This window comes from Myxine glutinosa, chromosome 1 (assembly GCF_964187855.1).
Source record: "Myxine glutinosa chromosome 1, kmMyxGlut1.1, whole genome shotgun sequence".
NCBI lineage: Eukaryota > Metazoa > Chordata > Myxini > Myxiniformes > Myxinidae > Myxine > Myxine glutinosa.
Genome location: NC_136261.1, coordinates 274445267 through 274457813, shown reverse-complemented (window position 1 = coordinate 274457813; position 12547 = coordinate 274445267). Strand labels below are relative to the sequence as shown.

The window sequence follows — 12547 nt, the reverse complement described above, 5'->3', positions numbered from 1 at the left end:
GACCGATCCACAGATGGGTTCCAACATATATATATATATATATACACACACACACACACACACACATACACACACACACACACACATACACAAACATACACACACATGCACACATGGATGTGTGTGTTATCCACACCTCCTCTTGCATGTGAGAATACACGATAAAGTGAGATTTTGTTCTCCCTCGTCCCTCATTGTTTAAAACAAAGACCCTTCCTGCAGGTCCTTTCCAGCGTGCTTCACTTTTCAAAACCATCGTTGTTTTTACTGCGATTTTATGACTCGATAGGCCATTGCGAGATGTTAAGTGGATGAGAGGGCCATTTCCTGTACGCAGCGTTTGTCGAGATAATGTCTGCTCGAAGATCAATTGAAATGAATCGTCTCTCGTTGAACCCGGGAAACGTTTCAAGTCATCTCGAAGCTCTGTTCACAGCCGTGTGCAATTCAGTCATCGCCGTGAACGGTCTCTGCTCTCTTTGACGACTCGTTCGCCAGCATGGCTTACAGGGTCGGCTTGGATCATGGACTCGTTACACTGTCAAAGAGGCGGCGAGTGCAAAAAAAAGAAACAAATAGAAACCACCGATTTTCCTTCTTTATACTAATTCCCCTTTGTCCCAAAAATGACAACAAAGGAATTTAAATCATTTTATTTGGTATCAAAGGAAAAGGCTTGTGGGTTGCAATGGGGGAAACGGGTGGAGGGGGAGGGTGTGGAAGGCGGGAGTTGTTGCTAATAACAGATATTCGATCCAGACATACCTTGGCAAACCCATTTCGTCCCTAAACCACGATGCATTGCATAATGACTTTCAATAAAACATAACACCATGGGTTTTATAGAGCACAATAAAGTCACAAACATTGGCAAGCTTTTTCATTATCTCCAGCTATGTGTTTGAAAGGCAGTTAAAGGCCGAGCTCGGAATCGCAGGAGGGACACAAGGCGTTAATACTTACAAAGCAATATGTGGGGCTGCGCGCAGCAACGTGCTGATGTATCGCCCTTAATTAAAGGCACACGGTAATGGAACAATGCAGGAGGCCTGGACTGTCCGACAAGGCGCAAAGCCCGCCACGTCGCTGTACATCTGAAGCATTACTTTGGACACACTTTACAGAAATTCAATTAACCACAGAAACGCATGTGTACGAGGATTGCAAAAATTGGCATATAAATCGGAAATGCTATAACAAGGCCAATGCATCGGTCCTTATTGGTTCATCGATCCCAAAGTATCGTGCAAATTAAAGATTACACCAATATATATATATATATACATATATATATATATATATATATATATATATATATATATATATATGCACATGTAGTACATGCACCACATTTAATGTTATACCATTAATTATTTAAAGAACAACATGTGATGGGGAGGGCGTGGGGACACGATATTTTCATATAAAATGAAAATAAATACAACACCTGCAGGTGCAGAATAAAACGTCAGCAGTTCTTCTTAAAAATATGAATATCGACGGGGAATAAATAAGAATGACCAGAAGAGATGCTTTACATCAAGATGCATCTGCTATGGTAATCAAAGACAAAATAACGCTTGCACAAAGGGTCAAAATGATGAAACGTTTATATTAAACAAGGCCTTAAAACATTGAGTGATGTTAAATGAATGTCGATATATATATATATATATATATATATATATATATATATATATATATATATATATATATATATATATGTGAAGATTGAACAAAGGAATATTATAGATCTATTCACACAGATACCAAAAGAAGACATTAAATGCACAGAATTAGGCTTTGTACAATTGCAAGAGTATGTACAGGATTGATCCTCGTGATAGACAAAACGTTCCATTGTAGGGACGCAAGGCGTGCACTCGGAGCGACTCCATCGTGCCGTTTCCTCCATAACAAGCCCAAACCCTTTGTCACACTGCAGCTCTTACCTCTGCCTGAGTTCTAAGACTTGTCGCCTCATTTGAAATCCGCACGACCGCTCGGCCACTAATACCTGTGCGGAGCGAGCGCGTTCCTGCCGCGAGCTGAGAGCCGAACGAGCATTCGGAGGAAAATATTTGGATGGGAAGAGGAAAAAAAAAGAAGCCCACGCTCCATGTAAGCGTTACACACCCACACGGAAAAGAGCAGCACAAAGGGCCAAATCTCCCACGCAAGGCGTTGTCGCTGACTCTCCGACTCTCTCGCGCAATCCGGACGCCCTGTGCAGCTGCTTTTGGTCCCCGTCCGACTTGTCTCACTCAACAAAGGGAAAGGTTCTGCAAGGTACGCCTGTGTTCCGCCCGTTTGACTGATTGATATATATATATATATATATATATATATATATATATATATATATATATAACTGCATTTCTATATAATATATCTATATTTATATAACTATGCATCTATGTACATATATACAAATACATATATATAGCAGAGCGCGCCTTTAATCTGGAAACACTTGAACGGCGCTGCAGCGAATGCTCGGCGGCTATTTTGATAGGGAAGGCGAAATTCCTGGGTATTTGTGCAACCCGGGAGCTGTCAGGGCCGGCCTTGCCACAAGATTGATAGCGCACGCTCCCGGAAAGACCAGTCCAGGCTCTTCGAAACAATCAAGGCAAACAGCATCGCCAAATGCATTTCCAGCTTCTCCACCCTCCAACAATATACATGCGAATGCTCCGACTGGTTTCTTTTTTTTATACTTTCCTTTTTCGTCTTCCATCATACCCACTGCACGAGTAAATAAGGCCATGGATTAAACGTCTCTGGACTTCCCCTTGCTTCATGTCAATATCTAGATGTACCGTCTGAAATTACCATCCCCTCCTGGTACATGCTCTTTGTGGTTCAAACTTGTTCGCCTCAGGCACGCCTGGAGATGGAAAAAGAAATTCATTTGCTCGAGTAACAACGCCCTTCATTTGAATTTGATTTTCAAGGGAAACAGAGGAGAACAGGAAACAGAAATATCCTCGCAATTCAGGAATTCTACAATAAATTGTGTCTGTTCATGTGTGTGTGTATATATATATATATATATATATATATATATATATATATATATATATATATATGTATGCGTGTATATATATATATATATGTGTGTATATATATATATATATATATATATATATATATATATATATATATACATATATATATATATATATACATATATTTATATATATACATATATTTATATATATATATATACATACATACATACATTTATATATATATATATATACATACATACATACATACATACATATATTTATATATATATACATACATACATATATTTATATATATATATATATATATATATATATATATATATATATATATATATATATATATATATATATATATATCCACACACACACACACAAACACACGTGCACAAAGGATTCACAAGATAGAAGTAGAAAATTAGATGAGGGCGATTGTTCAGTTTGGTTTAAATTGTTCTGAAAGGATTCCGTTGAAATTTTTTACATTTTTTTGTCCGTCTCAGACTCACTAGTTACGTCTGACCACCGACCTGCTGATCAACCATGGAATGTCTTGTTTAATTAAAGGTGTACAGACATAATTGTTATGTATCAATGAATCCAGGCACTGAAAGAGGTTCAACGAAGAGGAAAAAGTTTTGTTTTAGTTCAAATTACATATTCAGCAGAAAACATTTATATTTTCCTTTTGTCCAATTCTGCGATCAAATTAAAGGTTTTCTTGTCGACACCAGATAATTATCCTTCAGCTTTGTTGTATTTCACGGTAATAATCAATATGCTAATAGAGAGGTTACTTTATCAGCATCTCTCCTTATGGAGGAGAATCATTCGTGTGATTTGTTGTGACAATCGTTTTGGGAAGAACGGGCACGCCGCCCTATTTCCCAGCCTTTGTTTTGAGCCCCACGGTTTTTTATTCTCGTTTTACTGTAAAGAATCCATCGAAATGGACACTAATTTGAAAGTAGGAGCTTCCAGGGGAAAATTGGGGATCCCTTCGTCTTGTAAACAGGTGAGGGATGAGGGGAGGGTGGCGGGAGAAATCTTGCAAACAGCTACGTGTCCACCCATAGCTGATGGCTGAATGCAAAACGAAATGAGAGGCCACGCCCCAATTCGAAAAGGTCCGTTTGACCAAGAAACAATTGGTTTGTTCCAGGGAACTATTTTATAAAGCGTATTTATATCGGAAAGAAATAAGTTTTGCCAGGAATACTGACACATTTGCTGCAATTCAAGTTTTTTCATTTTCTTAATTCTGTGCCGCATTAACGTGATGACACCTTGATGCCCTTTTTGCTGACATCTGCATCGTATATGTTCTCAGCTCGTGCTCAGAGATGAGATTCCTCCAAGGCGTTTCCTGATTTTTTGGGATCAATCACGGCGCAGACAATACTCTGTCCTCAATTATACCGGCGGTCCTCATTGGCCGGGAGCGGCCACGTGACCTCCCAATCGGCCCGATTTCAACCTTGTCTCGGTGAATTCAATAGTTTTTATAATAGGCCGGGTCCCCATGCGCTGGAAATGGGCGAAATCGAAAGGAATCAACAACAATAACAACAACGAGCACACGGTCGCAACAAGTTGACGCCTACGGTTTCTCGTCAACAAAATCGACTCGTGTGACGCGTCCAAGCGCATGAGATGAGCTACGGCTTCGAAAGGGAGACGGGTTTCATCAACAGCCGGCCCTCGCTCGCCGAGTGCCTGACAGTTTACAGCCCGGTGTCCACCAAGACATTTCAAAGTACATCAATCAAGTGTCCGCCGCTGCCGGGCTGTGAGCTCAGGACACCTCCCGTTTTCGACGCGCTCGGGGTCCCGGTGCTGACGCCATCGCCTCGTACGCGACCTTTCCTCGTCCAGCATGCGCCTGTCCGGACCCAACCGCCCGAGTATCCATGGATGAGAGAGAAGAAAGCGGTGAAGAAGGCAGCCCCTTGTCTCCCACCACAAACCGCTCTGCCGAGCGGGCCTGCATCCTCCAAAGGTTAGCACTACATTTATCAAATGTGTACTTAGCCCCAAATATATCTCCGTTAGTGTTGTTTCTCCTATACAGCCGATCTCTCTATTGCTCCTGTAGAACTTCTTGCGGGAGAAGTTGCAGTGATTTCGGCTCCAGACGCGTTGTGAGCAGTTACCGATGTAATTCTTGGGATTAAGAGCGTGGAAAAACTTGTGCTTTACACACAAAATGACATTTTCTCCCCCATGGGAAGAGGACGAGATGCTTCAGGATTCTGAGCCCTCGAGTTGGTGTCTAACTTTGTTTCTCGCCGAGCACTCTGTGCTTATTTAATTAAAAGCATGACAGGGCGGTCGCCATTGAGTGCTCATCACGCGGAGGAGGCTCCGCCATGTTGTGCAGTGGACGCGTCTCGATCCAATTGCATCTGGACACTTTTGGCTTTTAAAACACCAAGTGTATACCATATATATATATCTGGGTCAACAATTTCCATCTAATCAGGAGGGTAAATACATGTACTTGTGCTGAAACCTATCAAAGGTGAGAATGAAGTGCATGCATTGTGTTAAAAAGATGAGGGAACGAATTCAAGCGGAAATTAATTCGGCTGAAAAATGGCGAATAAAAAAAAGATGTTTGTATACATTGCGGGACCAAAGTGCTTGTGTTAGTAATTGTCTTTGTTTGTATGGGTTTTAGAAATACAGTACATTTGGTGCTCGCTTTCTGCAGACGATGTTCTTGAAGAGGACTTTGTCGGCGGGTGTCCCAAGCGCCTGAGAACCGCGTACACGAACACGCAGTTGCTCGAGCTTGAGAAGGAGTTCCATTTTAACAAGTATCTGTGTCGGCCTCGGAGGGTCGAAATTGCCGCGTTGCTGCAGCTGACCGAGCGACAGGTTAAGGTTTGGTTCCAAAACCGACGGATGAAACACAAAAGACAAACGTTGCACAAGGATGGGCCTCTCTCGGAGGACGTGTTTGGAAAGGAGGGCAAGGAAGGGAAGGAATCGATTCCAGTGGGGACCTCCTCCACCCCTCGGAGGGATCTCCACTCCTCTCTCAACAATGGGGGGCTCGGCCATTCTGGCTCGGACGAGAGCGAGGCGTCATGCGGGACGAGGCACGCTCAATCAGGGCTGTCAAACGAGGCGACGGGCAGCGCCCACCTCGAATGCTTCAGCCTGTCGCCGGTGTCCAGCGGTGAGGACAGCAGCGCCAGCTTGGATGGCTCGGCAGCCATTGCTCCGAGCCGAACGGGCTCAGGATCCGCACTGGCAGCACACGGGGCATTATTGCTACCCCCGCTCGATGATTTTATGTATCCGTGCGAGGAAAGCGAGGATTTCCATTCATCGGGAATTTCTTCCATCCCCGATGGCCTAGAAGCAACTCTGGACTTGTCCTCAGACGGGTTTGATTTGTTAGAAGAGACTTTGAGTTGTTTAGATTTCCACAACCTATCATGTTAGCCCTAAACCGTTCTTATACATCATTGGAACAGTTTTTGTCTTCCATAACACTCTCACAACCCCCTCCTCCTCACCTTCCCTCTACTCACCCAGCTCACACCACCCAACTTGGACACCAGAACTACATCTGAGCAACCTTTATCGTGCCTCTTGTACCGTTCATAAGGAGACTTTTCGAAATTTTTTACTTTGCAAAGACAGTTAAAATAAAATCTGCTGGATAAGGTCTGAGGACGAGAGGGAAATAAAGAACAAGGAAAAACAAAAAGCAATGGATTTTTTTCATATTAAAATCTACGTGCACATGGAATATAGTGAATGCTTATATAAAAAAAGAAATGGCTTCTGAACGACTTATTCAATGTTGGAACAACCTGCAGAGCAATATCAAGGCGGCCAAAGCACAAGTATCAAGGAAGAGAATGCACTGGGTGGTTTTCCATTGCCTCTCTTAGGAGTGCACAGGGCGAGAATCTGGAAGTTGTTCTGGATGCCGGAATGCAATGACTTTCTCTTTGTATAGAAAGACGTTGTAAGGGATCTTTGTAACATCCACCAAAGAATGCTAACATAAGGGACATTCAGATGTACGTCTTTCCAAAGGACGGTGAACTCGGTGGCGTGCAACACTCGGCTTGCGAAGCACCAATCGCACAGCTTTAGCCAGCTCGGGAATCAAACCCAAACTATTGACGGCTCTGAACAACTATCCATGTAAACCTGTTGCTGACATACAATGACAGAATGAAAACTCTGAAAACTTTCATATCGTGTACATAATACACTTTCAGTGACATTAAACAACTTCTGAATCTGATTTCTTAACCGCTACACGAAAGACCACATTTTCTCTCGAATTACAAAAGCAATTTTTATTTTTAGAGTAAATAAGTCAGATAATAAATAACAGACGCATTTGTGGATAAGTATCCGTGAAATCAACAATTTATTGAGTTACTGTTTATACAGTCGGCATATGTATTCGGTTACACGGAGACTTTGAACGGTTTATGGTATTATTGTATTTTGAAACGGCAATTCATTGAAAACGATTTCATCATAACTTGATCATGAACTGAAAATGCGTAAAATATAGCATTCTATAATATAGAAGAACACGGTTTAGTAATGTTGTGCCTTGAAATGTAGAGGAGGAAGAATAATGAGGAGAAAGTTTAAATCATCGTAGAGATGAGAGAGACTAGCTGTCAGAAATAAATTTAATTGATGTTGGTGGAGCCCAAGGAGTTAAACACAATATCGCCTACATGGTCAACAACACAACTCACAATTGTGCAAGACACGCCAACGAAGTATATACCAAGGTGTCTATATGTGAATGAGCAAAAGGATTTATCGAAATAATTGTACAAATAAAAATGGCGTTCCTGGGACTAATATTGTGAACGTTTCTTTCTGAGAACATTTTGAACTATATATATATATATATATATATATATGTATATATATGTATATATATTTGTATATATATACATATATACATATATACATATACACGTATACATATATATACATACACACAATATATATATATATATATATATATATATATATATATATATATATATATATATATACATACATACATACATACATACATACATGCACACATGCACACATAAAAAACAACGATAATATATACATTCTCAAATACCTTTTTACAACATTATTTATAATTACATCAAACATCAGATACGACAAAATGAAAGGCATAACAAAAATCGATACATAGCACTGAAATTATCATGCAGAGGGGAATGATATTATTAGCTGTAAACTCCAGGCAAATGCCCCGCTTTCACTCAGAAACAGTGATGAAACCGCAAACCGCAGACTTGAGCGGCACAATGGCATTGCCATTGAGGGCGACTCGATGAGATCGCTCCCGCTCGCTCTTCGAGCCTCCATCGCTGATAGAAACTCGATTCGTGGGCGCCATCCTGATGAAAGGTGCTTTGAGGGATGACCACAGTCCCCCGCAATCACTTGGTGTCGAATTGGGTTGGTTTTCTTCGGCTGTTCTTTGGCCTGCTTCCCGTGGTCGAGTCTTCTTGACAAGTTCTGATGCAACTTGTTTGTGAGTGAAAACAAACATGATGAGCTTACAACTTGCTGATATAAAAATAAATAATATCCTTTAAACCTCTGATCGCTCAAGACACAGCAACATTGCGGGTTGAACCTCGGGGAAGTTGCGTGTACACGGGTTGCCTGGGTCCGACTTCCCTGCTCGTACCATGGTGCTCTGGAGAGCAGAGAGAACGCGCTGTTTTATACACGACGGCTCTGGTGCTGGTCGCATAAATCACTCGCACGGAGTGAATGGAAAAGCAGTTAACGGCGCCCTGCCAGGCGTGATAGCGAATAAATCACGGCTCTTTGGCTTCGAGGGGAGACGAAGCTTTGTATAGGAACCATGAGGGTACATGAAAATATCCCGCTCCACTCATGCCGATCTACAGTCCAGCACCACATAAGACCGACCTAAAGAGGGCTTTCTCATAATGGCACCAGGTCGTCTTTGATTATGATAGATATACATATACACGCAGACACATATATATATATATATATATATATATATATATATATATATATATATGTGAACAAATGTATATATATATATATATATATATATATATATATATATATATATATATATATATATATATATATATATATGTGAACAAATGTATATATATATATATATATATATATATATATATATATGAACAAACGTATATATATATATATATATATACATATATATATATATATATATATATATATATATATATATATATATATATATATATATATATATATATATATATATATATATATAAACACATGTATGTATATATATATATATATATATATATATATATATATATATATATATATATATATATATATATATATATATATATATATATATATATATATATATATATATATATGTATATACATGTATGTATGTATGTATGTATGTGTATATATATATATATATATATATGTGGGAGTTCTTCTGATATTGCCCTGGGAGTGCAGTTATATTGGGAGTGCAGATATAGCCCTGCACAGGGCTCTGTGCAGGCCAGTCAAGTTCTTCCACACCGATCTCGACAAACCATTTCTGTATGGACTTCACTTTGTGCACGGGGACATTGTCATGCTGAAACAGGAAAGGGCCTTCCCCAAAACTGTTGCCACAAAGCGTGATATGGGCAGTAGACAACCCACGATTTACTGTTGAGCACAACGTCCAGTATCAAGCCAGTGTGTCTGACTGGGCAGGCATTTCTTCTGGAGGCATAGTTGGACCAATATTTTTCAAAGAAAATGTGAATGCTGCAAATTACCTTCTAATCTTGGAGCAGCATGTATTTCCACTCAATGATGGCCAAATGTGGTTCATGCATGATGGTGCGCCTGCTCATTATGCTGCCAGTGTACGCCAGGCCCTTGATTTGAACTTTACAGACAAATGGATTGGCCGTCGTGGTCCGGTTGAATGGCCAACGTGGTCTTGTGATTTAACAACACCCTGTGATTTCTTCCTTTAGGGTTTCCTCACACACAACGTGTATGGAAGGAATCCTACGACCCTTATAGACTTGTAACAATCTATCCGTAATGAGACTGCTGCCTTAACGACTGAAACATGCAGAACTGCGTGTCAGAGTGTTTTGTCATGGCCACAGCTGTGCAAAGACAATGAAGGAAAGCAGTTTGAACATATGAACTGATCTGTTTCATGTATATTAGACTAATTAGACTATTTAACGAGTTAGCATGTTTTGTCTTGCACCAAAGAACAATAATAGTCTTAGTTGTTTGTTGCAGGTATCATTCTTCAAAATGTGCCCAGGCTTTCTGGACCACTCTGTATATATACTACTGTGTTCAAAAAGTATCCGACCTTTATTTTTCGTGCGTAAAAAAAAAGAAGCTAGGGAGGCGTTGATTGGTGCACGTATGTAGGCGATCCTATTGCACACGCGTGAATTTTTTCCCACCTGCAGAAGCTGTCATTCGACGGCAGACCGCCGATGAGCGAGGACATGTAAGTGAGCGCCGTCGGATTTTCGTTTTTGACAAAATGACGGAAAAACTTGAACAACGCTACTGCATCAAATTTTGTGTAAAGCTTGGTGATTCCCAAGTGGAAACGATCCGCAAGATTCAACACCATTCATTCCATTATGAAGGAGGATTTGGGCTTCAGGAGAATCTCAGCGAAGTTCGTACCAAAGCTGCTAACGATTGAGCAGAAGCAACTCCGTTTGGAGATCGCACAGGACATGCTGGAGACTGTGAACAGCGATCCCAGCTTCCTTAACACAGTGATCACTGGCGATGAGTCCTGGGTTTATGGGTACGACCCAGAAACCAAGTTGCAGTTTTGATACAAGTTTGATGAAACACAAAATTTGATGCAGTAGCGTTGTTCAAGTTTTTCCATCATTTTGTCAAAAACGAAAATCCGACGGCACTCACTTACATGTCCTCACTCATCGGCGGTCTGCCGTCGAATGACAGCTTCTGCAGGTGTGAAAAAATTCACGCGTGTGCATTAGGATCGCCTACATACGTGCACCAATCAACGCCTCCCTAGCTTCTTTTTTTTTATGCACGAAAAATAAAGGTCGGATACTTTTTGAACACACTACGTACATACAGTCACGTGAAAAAGTAAGTACACCCCATGTAAAGTATTGACTTTTTCAACATATTTCAACATACAGCTATTTGATCTTCATTTCAACAATATTGATAGATAAAGGTGATATAACATAACAAATATCATGAAACATTTACATTTTGTAGTCCATTGTATAATTTAAATAAACATAAATACAAATTTCGCATGTGGAAAAAGTAAGTACACCCTTGGCTCTAATAGGTGGTATTGCCCCCTTTGGCAGAAACAACCTCAAGTAGGCGTTTCTTATAACTGTCTACCAGTCTCTGACATCGACTGGGAGAAATTTTTGCCCACTCCTCCATGCAGAATTCTTTCAGCTGTGCGATGTTTGAGGGTTTTCTTGCATGCGCAGCTCGTTTCAAATCCCCCCACAACATCTCGATGAGATTTAGATCCGGGCTTTGACTTGACCATTCCAGAACCTTCCATTTCTTTCTTTTCAGCCATTCCTTGGTGGATTTACTGGTATGTTTAGGGTCATTGTCATGTTGCAAGGTACAACTTTGGTTGAGGTTCAACTTTCCGACAGATGGCCTCACATTATCCTCAAGCACCCTCTGGTACAATGAAAAATTCATAGTGGATTCCATGATGGTGAGCTGCCCAGGCCCTGATGCAGCAAAGCTGCCCCAAACCATAATATTTCCACCACCATGCTTTACAGTTGGTATCAGGTTCTTTTGGTCAAATGCTGTCTTTGGTTTTCGCCAAACATGTCTTCTGGTACTCTGGCCAAATAGCTCTACCTTTCACTCATCTGTCCAGAGCACATTGTTGCAGAAGTGCTGGTCTTTGCCGAGGTGTTCATTGGCAAACTTTAGTCTTGCCCTGATGTTCTTTCTGGACAGCAAAGGTTTCCTCCTGGCACATCTCCCATGTAGATCAAATTTGTGCAGCCTCTTTCTAATGGTAGACGCATGCACTTTGACATCAACAGTGGCAAGAGCTACCTGTAGGTCCCGTGATGACATTCTGGAGACGCGTGCATTTTGACATCAACAGTGGCAAGAGCTACCTGTAGGTCCCGTGATGACATTCTGGGGTTCTTAGAGACTTTTCAGCATCTTGCGGTCTGCTCGAGGGCTGCACTTGCTGGGGTGGCCTGGCCTGAACAAGTTGGCAGTTGTTTGGAATCTTCTCCACTTGTAGATGATCTTCCGGACAGTCGAATGATTGATTTCAAATTGTTTGGAGATCTTTTTAAATCCCTTCCCAGACTCGTAGGCATCTATAACCTTCTTTCTGAAGGCCTCAGAGAGCTCTTTTGATCTAGGCATGGTGACGCCGCACACTTCAACAACAAAGAGCAAACCAAACTCAATGTCTGCGGTTT

At 40.9% G+C, this 12547-nt stretch overlaps 1 protein-coding gene across 4 annotated transcripts in view; it reads left to right on the top strand.

The window, feature by feature from the left end:
* LOC137437566 (homeobox protein Hox-A2) overlaps positions 1-7895 on the top strand; it is a 51841-nt gene extending 43946 nt beyond the window's left edge. For 3 of the 4 annotated variants that reach the window (XM_078787088.1, XM_078787084.1, XM_068132017.2), the window contains 2 exons: positions 4363-5031; positions 5746-7895. In XM_078787088.1, coding sequence (XP_078643214.1) covers positions 4686-5031; positions 5746-6485 — 1086 coding nt within the window. In that variant the 5' untranslated portion in view covers positions 4363-4685 and the 3' untranslated portion in view covers positions 6486-7895. Of the gene's footprint in view, positions 1-1753; positions 2290-4362; positions 5032-5745 lie in introns of those variants that run through there. The other variant, XM_068132026.2, reaches the window with a different exon arrangement.
* The last annotated feature ends 4652 nt before the right edge of the window (positions 7896-12547 follow it).